Here is an 18,892-nt window from a genome sequence, read left to right as displayed (position 1 = left end):
CACCTGGGCAGAGCCCTCAGCAGTGGCCTCTCCTCCCAGCTGGCCTTGCAGCTTCCTCTGGCCAGGCAGTTGGCGTTCAGCCAGGGGCTGTGTCCTCAGCTGCAGCCTCACAGCCTCAGCAGCCACTTCACAGCCCAAAGCAAGAGGACACAGCATCTGGGCCTCTCCTGATGCCCCAGACAGACCTGAAGACACCCAGAGGTGACAAAGCAGAGCAGCCTTTATAATAAAATTAATGTGCGATCATATAAGATACAAAATTGGAATGTAAAGATTTGATTTGTACAAAACACCAGTATCAGACAGACACAAACACAGCCCCGCCCCCGCCCATGGTGAGGAGCCGGGCTTCCTGGTGTAAACGACAGTTCGCAGTGTCCTCCAGCCCGTGGGGGCGGCAGAAAATTGCACTGAGACCCAGGGGCCTCGCAGGTCGAGAGGGGACTCCAGGGGGACACGGGGCTGTGGGTCCGAGTGAGCCCGCAGTGGCAGCAGAGAAGGGGCCTCTACCTAGCTGGGTCCTCTCTACCGAGGACCCCGTCCCCGCAGGACAGAAACCGGGTTTGGTCTCTTTAAAAAGAGGAAATAAAGATGAGCCCCACGGCCGGCGCCCAGTGGGGGTGGTTGGATGGCAGCAAATGCAGGTCAGCCGGGAGGGTGGGGCTGGACCCTCCTGCTTCCTCTCAAGCTCGTGCTGCCTGCTAGGGACAGCCAAGACCTCAGAAGGTGGGCACTGTGCACGGCCACAGCGGGCGTTGGGGGCTGGCAGGGACCATGGAAGGCACATGAGGTTCCACTGAGTGGGGCCGAGGCAGCTCGAGGGTGCTGGGCAGCAGAGGCGGGTCCCTCAGGAAGAGACAGCCGACCTCCTTCGGACCCGCACCTGGCCGACAGGCACCAGGCAGCCCTGGGCCTCACAGAAGTCCACAAGCCGGCGCCACAGTGGGCAGCACCGCAGGAGGAGGTGGTCTCCTGCGAGAGGGGGGCAGTCAGCGGTGCCCCGGAGTGCGGGCCGGTGGCCCACCCCCGGGGGCAGCCCTGCCCCAACCCCCGCAGCACTCACCAACAATGCAGAGCCCCTCCTGGGCCCGAGTGATGGCCACGTTCACTTGGTTGGGGTCCACGACGAAGCCCAGGAACCTCTTCAGCCAGCTCTTTGTCGGCCGTAGGTCCAGGTCGCTCTCAGGGCGGGAGCGGACGGTGCTCACCAATACATAGCGCCACTCACTCCCTGGGGACAGGGTCATGGTGAGGCCCCTCCCACCTCAGCCCTGAGCCCCGCCCAGCACCAGCCCGCAGCCTCACCCTGGCTCTTGGTGATGGAGCACACAGTCACCCCCTTGACGCCCCTCTGCGCCAGGCACTTGCTGATCTCCGCGGCCTGTGCGTTGTAGGGCGTGAGGATGGCGATGTCCTTGGGGTCCACCGTTCTGTCCAGGGTCAGCTGCTTGGCGATGCGGACCTGAGGGGCAGAGGCGCGCCAGTGAGACCAGCCCTGGTGCCTCCCTCACCCGGTGCCACCTGCTCCCTCAGCTCCTCCACCACCTCATCCAGGAAGCCCTCCAGGAGCAAGGGGCACCGCTGGACACTCACCACCTCCTCCACCTCATCCAGGTTGGCCTTGGAGTTCTCGTTCCCTTCATCCGTGGACACCAGCAGGCTCTGCTCGTGGCCCTGCACATGGCCGAAGATGACAGGGCAGCTCTCCCTGTCGACGTGGCCCAGGACGCTGGGCGGTCGCCGAAGGCCCTGCCAGGTCTTCAGCTTCTGCTGGTAGAACTCCATGGAGGGGAAGGCGCAGATATCTTTGTGCTGCGGGGAAGAACGTGAGCCAGGGGCCAGCCAAGGCAGCCCGCCTGGGCCCCAGGAGGAGGCCGGGTGGGCCGGGGGTGGGGAGCAACAGGAGGTGGGGCAGCCGGGCAGGCTCACCATGCGGTACTGCGTGTCCAGCATGTAGGCATCCCTGTGGTACCTCTCGAAGAGAGACCGGTCCAGCCCCAGGCTCTGCATGTGGTCATTCTTGACCACAGGCCGCAGCTGCTTGTGGTCTCCGAGGAGAACCACCTGGAGGGACAGATAGGTGTGGCCCTGCTACCCCAGACCCAGAGGCACCCCACGGCCGCTGCCACCCTACCTCCATCGGCCCTCCGCACGCTCCCCAGGTCCCAGGGGCTGGCCCCCCACCTGCGTCGGCAACACCTGCCTGGAGCACCTGGCTGGCACCGCCTCACCTTCTCAGCCCCCGAGAACCGCACCAGGGGGATGAGGGTCTCGGGCTCCGTGGCCATGCCCGCCTCGTCAACCAGGACCTGCCGGACGTTGAGGCCCTTGAGGCTGGCCGCAGCTGCGCACGAGCAGGTGCAGAGCACGACCCTGTGGCGGCCCAGCTCATGCTTCCGTGCCTTCGCCAGGACCTTCTTGTACCTGCGTGGGGAGGCCATCCGTCACCCAGGGACCCCCACGCCGGGAGGCAGCTCCGGGGTCCGGCCACTTACGAAGCAAGCTCCTCATCGGAGAGAATCTCCCCTCTCTGTAGCCGAGCATCGAAAGCCTTGATGTCCTGTGCACAGGGGTTGGGGGGCTGCCGGATCAGGTGGTGCAGCGTGATGCTCCTGGGGGGTGGGGGGGACCTCCGTGAAGCCCCATGCTGCCCACCGGCCCACAGCAGGACTACCGGAGAGCTCAGGCCACTCGCCTCCCCCCACAGACAGACAGATGGCTGACAGGCTGCACCTGAGGGTTGGGTTGGGCCTCCCCTCCCGAGGGGTCTTCCTGGGCAGGCCCCTGCTGCTCACACCAGGCACCGGGAACTCGGTGGCCTCTGCCTGCTCCCCATACACGCGGAGGGGCTTTAGCTCTGCTTTCCTGCTCAACAGCATGCCTGTGGGTGGGCAGGCTATGAGTGGCTGTCCCCCGGGCCTGGCACCCCTGGGCACAGCCCCCACCCGGACGGCCCAGCGCACCTGCCACGACATCCACCGACTTGTTGGAGGGGCCGCAGTACAAGATGCAGGGAGGGCTGCCGGAAGGCGGCAGCTCCTCATTTAACTTATGAAACCAGAACACGATGTGGAAGCCCACCACAGTCTTCCCCGTGCCTGTGGGCAGAGAGCGGGTGAGCGGAGCCCCCCGCCACCTGCCCAGGTGCCCCCGGCCCCTGACGTGGGCCCCACCTGGCGGGCCCTGGATGACGGTGAACTGCTTCTTCAGAGCCGCTCGGACAGCCGTGTTCTGGCTGGGGTTCAGCTTTCGGCCGCCTCCGGGCATGTCAAAGGCCTGGAGCTCCAGGAACCTGCTGGGGGTCCCTGAGGAAGGGGCCAGGCTTCCCTGAGCTCTGGTTCGGGGAAGGCCGGGGCCGGAGGCCGGGGCTCAGGGAAGCTGGAGGGCCCCCCACCTACCTCTGCGGAGGGGCTGCTGGCCAGCAGGGTGGCGGGAAGGGTGGCGGGGCAGGGGGATGGGGTGGCCCAGGGCGATGTTGATAACCAGCTGGGATGCATCCTTCAGCCCACGCACGGCTTCTTCCTTGCGGCTGGGGGCATGTGCGGGCAGAGGTGGACACCGGAACTCCCACGGGACTCTCCTGGGAGGGACCGCTGCCCCCCCCCCCCGCCACCCCCACCCAGAAGAGGGAGCCCAGTGAGTTTCTGCCCTCCCCACTCGCCAGCCCCGCCCCTGCCAGGTAGAAGCTACTCACATGTCAGGAAGCTGCTTGGGCAGCACCTCAATGGTGAATGTGGTGCCGGGTCTCAGCACCTCTTCCGGAACCTTCTCCATGGCCATGTGGTGGATGAAGAAGCGCACCTGCTTGGCGAACTCTCGCCGGTCAGCCGGGTCCTCTTTATTTGAGTCCAAGTCCTCTGTCAGCCCATGGGCCACCCAGGTGTAGGTGTCAGGGTCGATGCTCAGGACCGGGCCAAGGCTGCTGGGCCCGCGGGGCGGGATGGCCTGGGGCAGCTGGCCAGGGCTGGCTTTGGGGCATGGGTCCCCGGCAGCAGCGGCGGCAGGCACAGCCCGAAGGCCCTCGAGCCGGATGCAGAGGTAGCAGTGGTCAAAGCCGATGTCGATGCTGTGCTCGCGGAGGAAGATGGCGTCCAGGCGGAAGCTGCCGCGGAGCTGCCCCTGCTCAGTGCGTGCCGCGTCCCAGGCTATGCGCACATGCTGCAGCATGACGGCCTCACTCTCGGCCACAGCACTGGTGGCCGACTCCAGGGAGCAGAAGGGCTGCCACACACGGCAGTAGTCCTCCACGTGGCTGAAGTTGTCCCGCCCGGCCTGGGGCACCTGGCCGGAGAAGCAGTCGCCCGGCCGCTCCACATGCTCCAGGCACAGGCTGAGGCCTGGCACCACGGTCCACAGCTGCAGGGCCGGCGCCAGGACCCCCCGGTGCAGTGTGGCAGTGAGCTGTACCTGCAGTGCGTCCCCCCCGCCCAGCTCCCGGGCTACCTCCACGAAGTGCTTGCAGCCACTGCGGGACACACATCCCAGCTCCCGCTGCGGCTGCGTGGCAGTGCCCTGCTCTCGCACGAGCGCAGCCGCCTCGGGCCACCGCTGCTCCTCCACCAGTGTCAGCAGCTTCTGCCACAGGGCGGTGTCCACAGGCCAGGTGTGCGGGTCCAGCAGGACGCCGGGCAGGGGAGGGCACGGCCCATTCTCCAGCACGGAGTAGATGCGGCGTCGCCACTGCAGCCGCAGACCCGGCCGGCTGGCCAGGTCTCTCGGGTGCTCCGCCAGCTGCAGGCAGCGGTAGAACACAGGGCAGGGGTCAGGCAGCGTCTCAGGGTTGGCTGGGAAGAACAGCTTGAAGCAGCGGGCGCCCGGCTCCACATCCACCACAAAGCCCAGCTTCTGCCGCGGCTGGGCCTTGAGCTGTGTGGCCAGGTGCAGGCTGCAGGCCCGGCGCTGGTAGCTCTGGGCACGCCCGTGCTGGCGGCTGAAGTCTTGGCAGAGCCGGTCGATGTCCCTGGCAGAGTAGGAGGAGCCCCCATGGCCCAGCGCCAGCAGCATCTGCCGCTGCAGCACCACGTCCATGTACCTGCGGATGGGTGAGCTGGCCCAGGTGTACCACTCCACCTGCAGCGAGTAGTGGCTGGCTGGCTGCTGCTCCCCCTGGCTGGAACGGCCAAAGACTGAGCGGCCCAGGGCCTTGCGGAAGTCCAGGCACACAGCAGCCAGAGATGGATGCATGTCGTCCGTGGTGACGAGGTCCACCAGCAAGTCAGCGTCCTGGGCCTGGGCTGCGTGCCGGACAAGCCTCCACAGGGAGGCCAGCAGGTGCATCTGCGTGTCAGGGGGCACGTGGCCACGCAGGTGCTGTCTCAGGTGAAGCGACAGGGGCACCAGCTCCGAATGCTTCTCGCTCACGGCATCCAGCTGGCGGCTGCTGGGCGTGGGCTGCCACCGCAGCGGCGTGACCGTGCGGGTGTGCTCGTTGCCCACCAGGAACTCAGCCACCAGGCTGTTGAACTGGACCATGTACTCTTTGACCATGGCGTGGGCCACGCGGAAGCCCAGCATGCCGTCCTCATCCAGCTGCTCGTAGGGACAAGCAGCCTGCAGACGGCGCCAGCGCAGCACCCGGGCAAAATAGCACGCGGCCACAATGCAGGCATCCACGGAGTCCAGGCAGGCAGGCAGCTCCAGGCCAGCCCCCCGCTGTCCCCTGATCACCTGCTCCGCCTCCTCGTAAGACAGCTGGCGGTCGGAGCGGATCATGGAGGGCGCGAAGCGCCGGCCCTTAAGCTGGTTGCTGCCCTTCTCGAAGGTGAGGAAGAGCGAGATGGTGAAGCGGTCCTGGCCTGGGAGGAGGCTGAGCACGTCATGGCAGAGGCCAGCAGGCAGAATGGGCGTGGGCTCCCGGTTGGGGGCGTAGATCGCGATGCCCTGTCTGCGGGCCTCCACGTCCAGCGCCCCGTCCCTGGGCAGGAAGCTAGCCACATCAGCAATGTGCACGCCCACCTCGTACCTAGGGCCCAGGTCCCGCACACTGAGGGCATCGTCCAGGTTGCTGGCACCCTGAGGGTCCACAGTGAAGGTCAGGAAGCTGCGGCAGTCCTCCCGGGCACCGGGCGCCCAGCTGAGCTCCTCGCGGTACTTCTGCAGTGCCTTGGAGACCGAGGCCGGGTCTGGCGAGGGCTCCCGGAGGCCGTACTCCAGGTCCAGGATGCGGAGGCCCTGCTCCCAGGTGGTGGCCTCGGGCAGCACCTCCAGCACGATGCCTAGCGGGTAGTAGAAGCGCTCCCGCCAGACCACGATGCGCACCCAGAAGAGCCGCCGGCGGCTGTCCTGGGCCGAGAGCTGCTCGTACCCCACTTTCTGCACGCGGCCCTTTAGGAGGCGGTGGACAGGCACCTGCAACGGGTCTTTCAGGTCGGCCACAAAGATCTTGGTCACGGAGCCGTCGATGGGGGTCAGGAGACGCGGGTCCCACTCGTCCATGCGGCACACAAAGCACAGCTCGTGGCGCCGCCTCTTCAGCACGCCCAGCACACGGCCCTGCGGCCGCCCCAATGGGGCCCTCTCGCCGCCGAGGACCTTGACCAGCACCTCGTCCCCACTGAAGGCCATCCCGCAGTGCAAGCGGCCCCGGAGCTGAATGGGGCCGGGCCCCGCGGCATCCAGCGGCACCGCGGTAGCCCGCTCAAAGGTCTCCGGCAGGAAGGTGCACCTGTGGTGCAGCCCGGGCTCTGTGCGCAGCAGGTGCCGCAGCACATCCCGCGGCAGGTTCACGTACTGCCGGGCCTGCTGTGGGGACGCCGGCCTGGCCACCATGTCCAGCAGCCCGTCCTCCCGCACCGTCACCATCACCTTCCGGCTCTCGTCCAGCAGCTCCTGCAGGATGGAGTCGTCGGCATTGAGCTCCCCATCCAAGGACCAGAAGTCAGACTCGGAGTCCTCGGGGTCGTCAGCATCCTCGAGGTCCGTGGCCACCACCCCTGCCACCATGCTGGCCGAGCTCCCTGTGGACACTACATCCCCCACAGCTGGGGACCCTCCTGACCCAGACTCTGAAGCTGTGTCCCTGGTCTCTGCCCCCTGTGTGGCCTTCTCTACGGCCACCGAGGTGCTGGCTGGGAAGGCATCACCCTCGGCCACAGGCTCTCTGGCGGGGGCCACAGCTGCCCCCTCCTCTGGGACAGTGTTCCTGGACACCACTGCCCTGGCTCTCTCTGCCAGTGGGGCCACAGGTCGCCGGTGGCGGGCCCAGCGCTGCCTCTGCACCACGGCCTGCTCGATGTGCTCCAGCGATAGGTCCCCGGGGAAGACACTGCGGTGCTCCACACACTGGCGGATGAAGCTCTTCCAGAGCTTGCTGCAGGCCCCAAAGGAGCAGAGGGCCACTGCGTCACCCACAGCCACCACCTGGGACTGAGCGCGGGTCATGATGGTGTTGAGCACCCGGGCGTCGGTGAAGAACTCGAGGGCGGGGACGCCCGGGCTCTGCAGGCTGTGGCGGCTATGGACCGTGCTCAGCACCACTGCCCGAAACTCCCGGCCTGCAGGCAGGAGCACAGTCAGGCTGGGCTGGGCTGGGCTGGGGGCTGGGAAGGGTGGGTCCCAGCCCCCACCCCCACCCCCCACTCCTCACCCTGATCACATACCTGGCAGGATCTCAAAGCTGCCCACAGACACCTGGCCCAGATTCTTCCTCCTCAGCTCCTGCCTCAGCGCACTCACCTGGAGACACACGGCCACATGGGCTGGGCCTGTGGGGCGCAGGGAGGGCCCCCACAGCCACACCCAGCCCCGGCACTACACGCGGGGTCCGTGCTGTACACGCCCCTGGGAGAGGAGTTCCTCAGCCGCTCGTACAGAAAGGGAAACCAAGGCTGCAAGACCAGGAGGGGGGCCAAGTCTGGTGGGCAGTGGAGGGATCTGCCCTACGGCGGGGCTTACCTGGGCGCCGTGGGACACGACGCAGATGTGTCTCTGCTCAGGGTGGCCCCAGCAGTGGGGCCAGGTGTCATAGAGCTGCCGCACCTGCTCGATGACCTGCGCGACCTCGGCCGTGTTGAGCCAGGACGTTAGGGAGAGGTCACGCTCCGGGTCGCCCGCCACGTGGCAGAACATGAGTGGGTAGTGCTGGGGGTGGCGCGGGACCTTGCCACGGGCGTGGATGGGGGTGCCCTTGGCCATGTAGAAGTGCCGTGAGATGAAGGTGATGATGGCCTCTGTGGAGCGGTAGTTCTCGTGGAAGATGAGGCGGCTGTGCTGGGCGGCCTTGTGCGTCTGCTGCTGGTAGAGCTGGAACAGGCGGTACAGCAGCGTGTGGCCAGCCGCCTGCGCCCGGGCCACGCTGAAGAGCCGGGGCGTGACCTGCAGGTGGTCGCCCGCCAGCACCACGCGGGTGCTGGGCAGGGCGTAGCGCAGAGGGGTGAGCGCCTCGCACTCCAGCATCTGGGCGGCCTCATCGATGAGGATGTGTGAGAAGAAGCCAGCAGGCACCCTGAGCTCCCGGGCCTGAGAGGTGGTGGCCACCACGATGCGGCGCCGCTCTAGCTCGGCGCGCGTGGGAGGGCGGAAGGCCCGGCAGTCCTCGGTCAGGCAGCAGTACTGCAGCGTGACGGCGTCCGTCTGGCTCGGCGGCCGGTCGGTGTACATCACCCGCAGCGGTGTGGCCTCAGGGTGGCCGCTCGTCACATAGCTGTGGAAATGCTCCTGGATGTAGATGTCGGCCGCACTGAAGAGCAGAAGGTCATGTGGGACCTCGGCGACTGTCTGTTAAAGCACCTACTGTGTGCCCGGCCCTGCCTGGAGGCCGGGACTTCCAGCCAGGCAGACGACACAAGCCGGCCCTAACCAAGCCTGAAGCTGTGTCTCTTTGAAAACGACAGCAGACCCTTGCCTGGGAGGTGCGGGTGGGCTGTGCCATGCCCCACCCACGACCCCCCATCTGGGGCCTCTGTGGGGGCACCCACAGCCCCACACCCGGACAGCAGACTCTCGACACCCAGCACACCTAGCCTGGGACCAAAGCACAGATGTCCCCCGTCCCTTTCAGCGCGGACCTGAGAGGCTATCAGGGAGAGTCCCAAGGATCAGACCTACTGGGACTCGCCCCCGGGGCGGGGGGCACAGGGCAGCCCAGCCCAGGCTCCACCCTGCCAATGGCCAGGTTGCCCGGGCCCATCCGTTCTAGAATGAGCCTCGCATGCACTCCTTCAGTGAACCTGGGACCCAGCCAACACCCCTGGGCCCAGGCCCCCTTCTTCTTGTGGGGTGGCACCACCTCCGCAGCGCCTGCCTGGCCCAGGCAGCAGGGCCACAGCAACTCTGGGCTCACCTGTTGGTGTGCGTGCAGATGAGCACCTTGGCATGGGGCTGTCGGATGACCTCTAAGGAGGCTGTGGCCAGTGTGTAAGTCTTGCCCGTGCCGAAGGGGCCGTAGATGAGCAGAGGGGCAATGGGCCGTGTGTCCCCTGGGCTGCCACCTGCAATGAACTCGATGGCCAGCCTCTGCTTGCGGTTGCCGTGCATGGCTGGCGGGCTGGGCCTCGGGCGGGGTAGAGTGCAGGCCTGCAGGTCCGGCACCACCAGCTGCTCCTTGGGCAGCGCGTCCACCGCCTCGTGCCAGTGGCGGAAGGTCAGCGGGTCAACCTGGAACTGCACCTCTAGCATGGGGCTGGCCTCAGCGTGCAGCCCCAGGGCCGTGCAGCAGTGGGCGGGCAGCAGCAGCCACCGCACCTGCTCTGAGCCAGCCCGGGTCTCCAGCTGCACCTCAAACACCGTGTGGTCAGGTGCGGGCACAGGGGCCACCAGCGCTGTGCTGACTGCCCGGGACAGCAGAAAGCCCTGGTCCGTGTCTGGTGTCAGGGAGGTAGGGATGGGGACCTCAGCGTAGAGGGCTCCTGGTGGGGGGAAGAGCATGCCCAGGGCTGGCGTCTCAAGGGACTTCTTCAGGGACACGGAGCACCGGAGGTTCAGCCTGGTGGGGAGAACACGGGTTAGCTGACCACAGCCATGTTCTGCGGCCAGCCCCCCTCACATAGCCATCTGCCCGCCAGCCCCACGCACTTGGCCACCAGCCGCTGCTGAGCAGCCTCTTCCTCGTAGAGAAACTGGTGCATCCTCTTTCGGTAGTTAGAGCAAGAGACGGGGCCCGGAGCCGGGCCGCCACGGTGGAACTCCAGAGCCAGGTCTGGCACCTTGTACTTGGCCATCAGGGCTGCATGCTCTGCCGGGCGCTCCACACCAGGGACCACGTGGCGGTTGCCAGTGTGCCAGCGCTCCAGCTCTTCGTGGGGGCCGGGGGCCGGGGTTGCCCCTGGGCGCTGCTCCTGGCCCAGCTGCAGCTCCAGCCTCTGCAGCAGAGCTGGCCGGCGGCCGAAGTCGAACACCACCCACTGCTCGAAGGTGCCGAAGGAGGCGGTCTGCACGCGCACCCCCACCTGGAACTCAGCTGGGCTGTCCCGCACGCAGAAACGCTCGCCCTGTGCGTAGACCTGGCCCGGCTGCAGGCAGGGGGCCTCCAGCGAGAAGTCGGCTCCGGGCTCCTGCTTGAGCAGGGCCACGTGTTTCAGGGGCTCCTGCGGAGAAGCTGGTCAGTGAGGTGGCCCAGGCACACAGACCCTTCCTGGAGCCCCGGCCATCTTGGCCTCTCTGCAAGGCGTGGGGGAGGGTCCCAGGGCCTGCACAGAGGGCCCCGTGGAAGCTGAGCAAGGGGGGGGGGGGGGGTGGGCAGCATTGGGTCCTGGAGCTCATGGCGGTAACCAGCCCAGTCCCTCACTCCCTGCCAGACACCCCACAACACCACCCCACAGGGCCAGGCACACCCACCCAGGGACGCTGCGTGGGGCTGCGGCCCCAATTCCCGCCAACTTAGGGCTACATAGACCACTCACCTCAGAGTGGATAACAAACATCCATCTATGCTGCATTTTCTTCTCCTGAGCCCGATGCACCAGGGGCTGGTGGCAGGTGATGGCCACGCCATCCACGGTCTCAGCCAGCTGCACGAGGGAGCCAGGCGGTCAGCAGGATGGCCCCGGCCCCGGCCCCGGCCCGCCCCGGCCCCCTCACGAGGCCCCACTCACCACCAGGATCTCCTCGCTACTGCTCTGGTACTCGGCCAGCAGCCTCTCCCGGTAGGGCATCAGCCCCTCCTGAAAGGCCGCCTGCTCTCGCTGCTCCACCATCCGCGCCCGCCGCCTCCACTCCTGCAGCTCTTGCTCTGAATGTGCCTTCGTGCAGACGGCCCCATACTCACAGAGGTCGGGCCTGGGAGGAGGGAAGTCAGCAGGCCGCCGGGGTGAGACCCCCCAGCCCAGGCTGGCACGAGCCACCTCCGTGGACCTCCCTTGCCCCCCTAGGCAGATGGGCTGCTAGCCAGTCATACAGAGGGAACATGGAGCCCCTGGTGCTGACAGAAGGCGGGTCGTCCCCCTCCCCAAGCCCGACACCCCTGTCCCCACCTGGGGCAGAGCTCGAAGGTGGAGAGCCCGGCGGGAGGGCTGCGGTGCTCCCAGACCACGGTCTGGTCCAGGGCCACCATCCTCATGTGCTCCTGGGAGGAGCAGTGGTTCTCGAAGGCCTCCCGGGAGTGGCAGGTGACCAGGCAGGCGCTGCAGTACAGCTGGACAGCAGGAATCGGGCCTCTGCGGACCGGGGGTGCAAGCAGCTCAGGCCGACGGAGCCCGTGCAGCTGCTCGGCCTTCCACACGGCCATCTCCACAGCACTGTGGGCGAACTGGCAGCGGGACACCCCGTGCCGGCACGGCAGCCCGCGCTCCACAAACAGGCAGTAGGCCAGCAGCCGGCGGTTCTGGGGCCATGGCCGCACCTCCACCACCTGCTGCTTGTGGTGGCCCTCAGAGCTCACGTGCGCCAGGATCGAGGGGCAGGTGCCGTGCCTGGGGCAGCGCCCCTCGGGGTCCAGGGGGCAGATGCGTGGGGGGCAGTGCCGGAAGCAGTGGCAGCAGAGCAGCTGAAAGCGACCGCCAAACTCCTCACGGATGGTGTCGGCGGGGCTGCCCGGCGTGCTCAGGGCCCTGCCGCCCTGCACCCTGGCCTTCAGCCACAGCCGGTGGACGTTGTGCTCGCGTTCAAAGGTCCAGACCAGCGCCTCCTCGTGGCTTCGGGCAAAGGTGCACTGGTTTCGGTGCCGCCGGCAGCCCAGCCCATTGCTGTAGTAGCGGCAGACCTGGTACCGCGCCGGCCGCGGGAAGCTGGGCCTGCGGCCCACCCTGCGCCAGACCCCGTTCTTGGGGGCTTGCTTGAAGCGGGCCAGCAGGACCTCCCGGGAGCAGCCGTGTTCCAGCCGGTGCAGGAGGTAGGTGCTCTCGTCAAGGCGCTGGGTGCAACGGGAGCAGCCCAGGCATAGATCCAGCTGGGCGTACAGCTTGGCCAGCCGTGGCTCCATGGTGGCCATGGAGCTGGTGGGCAAAGGGCCGGGCGCCAGGGACACCATCTCTGACGCTGGCCTGGCCCTGCGGTGTGGCATTCAGGGCTCACAGGTTCCGCTGGTCCTCTGGGGCCGAAGCAGCCAAGTGCAAGGTTAGACCACCCCCACCAGCGAGTGGAGGCTCAGACGTGGGGCCTCTCCCTCAGCAAGGGGCCAAGGAAACAAAGCCGGTGGAGAATTCTGGCCACAGAACAGAAGTGGAGGGCTGTTAGGTCCACGAGGGCTGGCCCACTGACCTTGACCCAGACCAGACCCCTCCCTTTCTGAAGGGTCTCTGGGCCCCGCTCAGAAGGAACCAGCTAGCTGCAATTGGGGGGGGGGGGGCGGGATTTGCCCCAGCTATAGGAACCCTGGAGGCTCAGGGAATTATCAGCTGCACCCCTGCCCCCTCCTGGGGCCCTTGTACCCAAGGCCCTATAAGTTCCATCTCCTGGCTGGTCTGGAGGCACAGCACCCTTGTCCTGTGAAGGGACAGTTGGCTCTGGAACAGTGCTCTCCACGCCTGTCTGCAGAGGACTGGTGTCTCCCCCAGGGCAGCAAGGGAGGCAGGGAGGACCCAGTGTGCAGACCTGCGCAGGGCAGGGGCTGGGGCGGGGGGCGGGGGACAGGCAGGCCGTCTGCATCAGCTCCAGAGGGATCTGGGGTTTCCCCAGGGGGAGCCCTAAATCAGAGGAGGGAACAGGTTCCTAGCAACACTGCAGCTTCCTCCGAAGGGAACTTCGAGGGGAAACTCAGGCGACACAAAGATGAGGTTTGGAAGGAAGTAACTGGAGGTCAGCCCGGAGTCAAGCGCCCGCCGGCTCCGAAGTGGAAACTTGAGTCCGTCCCCCGCCCCCCAGAGGGGCCGGTCGAGACCCCGGGCGGATTTTCAGAAACAGGGGCAGCGGCAGCGGGTGGGGCGGGGCCAAAGCTTTGGGACCTTGTGGTTCAGGGATCACCCCGTACCCCCACCCCGCCCCCCTCCGTCCCCCTCTCCGCCCGGCACCGGCGAGGAAGCTGCGCTGCTGTCGGCGGGGATCCCGGCTGAGTCCCCATCCCCGCGGCTGCCTCGGGGTGCCCCGGCGAGGGCCCCTGCCCCCAAGCACCGCCACCCCCGCCCGGGTCCCAGCAGCCCGCCCCACCCACCGGGCGCAGGGCGCCCCCTCCGCGCCGGAGACCCCGCATCCCCGCACTTACCCCCTATCTGGCCGCGCCCGCCGCGCGATCACTTTCGATTCTGCCCCCGGGTGACTCAAACCTCTGACGCCCGAGCGCGGAAATTACCTCACTGCCCCCGCCCCGCCCCCACCCCGCCCCCCCGGAGCCGCCCCGCCCGCAGCCGCCCCGCCCGCCCCCCAGGGCCCGGGATTCGAACCCGCGCCCGAGGCGGGTGCGCCCGGGAGCCCGCGCCGGGCGGGAGGGGGCGCGGCACTAGCCGCCGCCGGTGGCTGGGTGCCCCCGGGAGGGGCGCGATCCGAGCCGGGGGGCGGCCCCCGCCGGACGGCCCCACCCCCTGGGAGGCACCAGCCAGTCTGGGCCCTGGGGGACCTGCCCTCCTACCTGGGAGTCTCCTGCTTGGGGGGGTTCTTCCTACCTGGGGAGGCCCTGAGGCTGTGTACAGCCTCAGACGCTGGGACGGTTTTCTGCACCGCAGGGAGAGCAGCGCAGCCCCGAGCAGCCTGTGAGTATGTGATGTCCCCCCACCCCGGCTTTCCTGGGCACCAGCCACCCTCACCCCGCTTGAGAAAACCGAGGGTCCTGGTCCCTGGCAAAGGCTCAGCGCCTCACTGCCGGCAAAGCACCAACCTCCACCGTTACACACAGGACCCCAGGGAGCCCCTCCCGAGAGTCACATTGTCACACGGTCCAGCCCCTTGAACCCTGAACAGGATGACCTGTGTGAACAGCAGAAACCGACCCTACACTGTGCGGCCTCCTGGCCCTGTGGGTGATGGTCCAGCAGGCCGCAGACCTGAGGCCACCTGCCCAGAGCCAGCCCTGGCTGCCGGTGCTGGTGAGGGGGGGCGCAGGCGGCACCCCTCGGGACAGCGCACAGCTGCTGGAGTGTATCCTCATGGACGAGCCTGAGCCACCACCTGCCAAGCCTGCCCCAACCCGAGATCACGAATGTTGATTGTTTCAAGCCACCAGGCTTGGGGAGGCTCCTCACACGGCCCTAGATGATGGTGACAGCCAGACGGTCCCTGGAAGAAGAAAGGCACCTGCACCCACCCAAGGTCAGCTTCCTGTTGGGAAGGACAACACAGAAGCTCCCCAGTTAGGCCAAGAACGGGGCCGGGCACACCGCCGCTCACAGTCAGGCCGGCAGCCTCCACACCCACAGCCACAGAACCAAATAGAGGGAAATACTTTGTAAATACCAGCAGCAACAAAAGAGCTAGGGATGAGCATAACAGAGACAGGCAAGGAGGCGGGAACGTTCCTGACACGCACAGCGGGGCCCCGAGACGAGGGATGAGACCCTTTGCCCTCGGCCAGGGACTCACTTCACACAGAGGTGGCGGTTCCAGGCGATGGTGTATTTTGAATAATGAGCAGTTTCTGCCCGAATGTTTGAGGGGAAAATAAAGGAGCGTATGATACATGGGTGGTACTAACTCTGTGTCTATATACTGTGAAACGAGAGTTTTCTTTTCCTGAAAGTTTGGGCCAAAAACATGGGCGTGCGTTACACGCGTGTGCATGACACGCGGCAAAATATTGCATTCCGAGATTTATTTTAGGAAGGCATTTTTCATAGACATAGTGGGGAGAAGAGATCCTAAACTCTATCTTGAACTACAAAAGACCCCAAAGAGTAGCCAAAGCAATGTGGAAGGAGGAGGAGCCGAGCTGGAGGCCTCCTACTTCCTGGATTGCTATGTTACAAAGTTATCGTCATCAGAATGGGGTGGTGCCGAACCATGGGCCCGTGGGCCGGACAGCAGAAACCAGAAATAAGCCCGCGCATCCATGGCCAACGAATTTCTGACAGGGCGCCAAGAACGCACTACGGGGAAAAGGCAGGGTCTTCCGTTGATGGTGGCGGGAGGAGGAAACGGGAACCACCACCACGCCCACCCCCATCTAACCCCACCCCCCAAACCGACTCCACACGGATCAGGCACTGGAAGGTAAGACCCGACACCACCACACTCCTAGAAGCCAACCGGGAGAAAGGTCTTTGGTGCTGGTCCAGGACGAGCTCCTGGATCCCACTCCGAAAGCACGGCAACACAGATGCGATAGAGGAGCAAGGCCACGTCGCAGGGCCATGGAGGCCACCGGTCGGCGGGACAGGCAACCTGCAAACCCTGTATCTCAGAGGGAGTAGCATCCAACGTACACAAGGGACTCATGCCACTAGGTAATGAAAAGAAACAAATCCTCAGGGAAATGCAAAGAAGCACGACAAGGAGCCCAGACTGCTGTGGTCCAGTGGGCGGGGCATCGCCCTGCAAAACGAAAGGTCTCCGTTTGATTCCTGGTCCCGGCACAGGCCTGGGTTGTGGGTTTGGTCCTCGGTCAGGGAGCATGTGAGAGGCAACTAATCGATGTTTCTCTTTCACATGGATGCTTCTCTCCCTCTCTTCCTTCCCTCTCTCTCTAAAAATAAATAAATAAAATCTTTAAAAAATAAAAACCACAATGAGATATCCCTTCACACCAGTCAGACTGGACTTCATCAAAAAAACACAAACGAGTGCTAGAGAGGATGTGGAGGATGTGGGGGACGTGGGGGACATAACGGACCCTCGTGCACTGCTGGTGCGCATGCCGGCTAGGGTAGCCTCAGTGGAAAGCCACGTGCAGGGTCCTCAAAAAAATTAGAAATACAACTACCTTAAGACCCAGCGATTCCACTCCTGAGTGTTTATCCGCATGGAATTAAAGCAAGATTCCAAGCCACCTGCAGCCCCACAGCACTGCAGTGCCCTTCCCAGAAGCCGGGGTGCGGAGGCCACCCGAAGGCCACCAGATAAGCAAGCAAACAGGGCATCACACCCACGCGCGCTGGAAGATCGCTCGACCGTGAGAAGGAAGGAAGCCCTGCCGTTTACACAGCGCAGATGGGCCTGGGTGGGCTGGGTGAGGCCCCTCAGACAGAACACACAGCCGCTGGGTGAGCAGAGGCAGTGGCGGGGGAGCGGGCTGCTGTTTCGGGACTTAAACCTGAAACGAGAAGAGCCCCCAACGATCCTGTGTTGGGAACTTCAGACTCGCTGAGAGACTGGCCCCGGGAACAGGGGTGGCAGCCAGCGCCAGGCCGCCAGTATGACGGCGTCAACCCGAGCGCTGTGCACGCCGACCTGAAGCGCTGGTGCGCCCCCGCCACTTGTCACTCAGTGGATTCAAAAAGAAAAGCAGTAACGGAGGAGACCCACCTCTCCCGCAACTCAAACAGACAGACGCTGTGCGTGCGTGGACAGGACGGTGAGTGAAGTCCTGGGGCAGACTTGGGCCGAGGGGCGGGGCAGCAGAGAGGGGCGCCCAAACACAGGCCGCAGGCACACAGCAGCTTCACACATGATGACAGATGGCACTTCGGGCCACTGGGGAGAGGCGGGGCATCCCACAGACCCTGTTAGAAGGGCTTCGTTCTAACGATTCCGTCCCAGCAATGGGCTGGCGTCTTGAACCTAACACAGAGCAGAGGGGTCTCCACCCGACACTTCACACTGAACGAAACAGCAGACCGATCAAAGACGGAAACAGAGAACAAAATCGACCACAGACGTGGCGGGAGCCATACCGGGCGTGGGGTGTGTTTCTGGGTCATCTTGGGGTGAGGCCTCGCTGAGGGTCCCCCTCCAAAGGCCCCCTTGCCCGAGCTCCGTACTCACCTCCTCCTGCTCGGTCCAGACTGTGGGCTGGTACATGAGAATCTCTCACACTGGGACCGGTGGCACCACCCAAACCGAAAGGTGTGATGGGTCGAGGTGCTTCCTCTTCTCGAGAGCCGTGGTTGAACATCTGTGGCTGGGTGTGCCAGCGCAGCCACACAGAAGCACAGCGAGCGTGTGTGGGCGAGCGGGGGAGCCCACAGCCAGACGCGCGCCCTCACGCTCAACCCTGCATCGCCACACTTTTAGGGGAACAGAAGTCAGAACCACAGGATGTTTCTCTGACCAGCAAAGGCCAGAGTCAGAAACCACCTCTGTGGATGGGCAGCCCAATCAGAAATGCCAGCGCACAGACCCTCAGCCCCGGTCAGCTTGGGGGGACACAGACCTTGGGACGGGGATCCTGCAGAGGCCGGCATGGGCCCCCCACCAGCCACGCAGGGCCTGGTCTGAGCTCAGCGGGCCACGAGCCCCGTGCCCTGCGCGCCATGTCTGCCCTGGCCTCACCTGGCACGCCCACCCTGAGGCCAGGCGTGGGGAGGCGTCTCAAATGTCCTGCAGTGAGGTTTTCCCCGAGACAACCCATGAAAGGAGAGCATCGAGGTGCACAGCAACGAGCCTGGAGTTGGAAAAGACAAGGGCCAATGCTGAAACCACAGCGCACAGCAAAGCTCAGGCACAGGAGTCCGGAGTGAGCTGTGCGGCCGGGACCGGAGGCAACTGACCTATTTCCTCTTGTTCAATGTGTTTGGTTTCGCATCGAGACTGTTCCCCTGTTCAAATAGGTATGAGGTGTGGGCAGGGCCCCACGTCACCCACAGACCCGACGCTGTTTGCACAGTGACTGTCCCCCTCCCGGCCTCAATGATCATCCAGGTGTTGGTGGCACCAGTTGGGGCACCTGCAGCGGGATCCATCCCCTGAACTCCAGGCACACACAACCCCCACCCTCCCAAAAATGGCAGGCGGGCAGGCAGCGGGGCCCAAACCCTTTGCCCACCCCTAGTCCTCCCATGCCTCCCGGTTCCATGAAATGAGACCTCTCCTCCCTGGTGCCCGGGCCCCTGGCCCTCCTCGCGCCCTCCATCCAGCTACCTGCAAGCACTGCCAGCTCGAGATCCAAATGGATCCAGGGCCCAGGTGCCCGGCGCAGACTAGGTTCCTGCTCAGCCCCGCAGCTGGGTCCCCGCGTCCCCCGCTTGGTTCACGGTGGTCCTTCCGGAGCTGTTCGGCCACGTCAGTCAGTGCAGAGGGGGTTCTGTGGGGCCATCACCCGTTATGATCGAAACAGAATATTCATGTCGTCTCAAAGCGCCTCCCCAGGATGCCTCCTTGTCAGGAAGGAAGACAGTGAGTTTCCGGTGGAGAGGCTGCGGGCTCACCCTCTCCAGCCCGTGGCGGGCTCAGTTCACAGAGCTGGGATAGGTGGACCCGCCGGGCCCACGCCCACTGAGGGCACAGCCCCCTCGGGCACTTCTAACCCAAAATGCAAAACCTCGGCCCGACCTCCAGGGAACACTGCAGGGTGACCGTCCACGGTGACCTGCCTGCTCTTCGAAATGTCCCGGCCATGAGGGCAGACAAGGCTGAGCAGCCACCCAGACTAGAGGAGACCGAGGGGCCTCCCATGAGCTGTGGGTGACGCCAACTCAGATAAAACAAGAGTGAAGTT

At 65.4% G+C, this 18,892-nt stretch overlaps 1 protein-coding gene across 1 annotated transcript; it reads right to left on the bottom strand.

Moving 5' to 3' along the window:
• Positions 1-202: 202 nt before the first annotated feature.
• Positions 203-18,777, bottom strand: HELZ2 (helicase with zinc finger 2). The gene is made up of 21 exons (XM_053926459.2): positions 18,316-18,777; positions 16,762-17,839; positions 11,409-12,577; positions 11,031-11,214; positions 10,839-10,946; positions 10,012-10,523; positions 9,281-9,922; positions 7,894-8,677; positions 7,599-7,674; positions 3,695-7,493; positions 3,399-3,529; positions 3,174-3,305; positions 2,964-3,098; positions 2,734-2,881; positions 2,496-2,612; positions 2,232-2,424; positions 1,930-2,064; positions 1,594-1,812; positions 1,306-1,462; positions 1,064-1,231; positions 203-972 (listed from the first exon to the last, which is right to left on the bottom strand). Exons 3-21 carry the CDS (start codon positions 12,434-12,436, stop codon positions 848-850), a joined length of 8,793 nt encoding a protein of 2,930 aa, XP_053782434.1. The 5' UTR covers positions 12,437-12,577; positions 16,762-17,839; positions 18,316-18,777; the 3' UTR covers positions 203-847.
• Positions 18,778-18,892: the final 115 nt, after the last annotated feature.

This window comes from Desmodus rotundus, chromosome 6 (assembly GCF_022682495.2).
Source record: "Desmodus rotundus isolate HL8 chromosome 6, HLdesRot8A.1, whole genome shotgun sequence".
Taxonomy (NCBI): Eukaryota; Metazoa; Chordata; class Mammalia; order Chiroptera; family Phyllostomidae; genus Desmodus; species Desmodus rotundus.
Note: the sequence above shows the minus strand (reverse complement) of the source record. Positions and strands in the feature narration are given on the sequence as shown.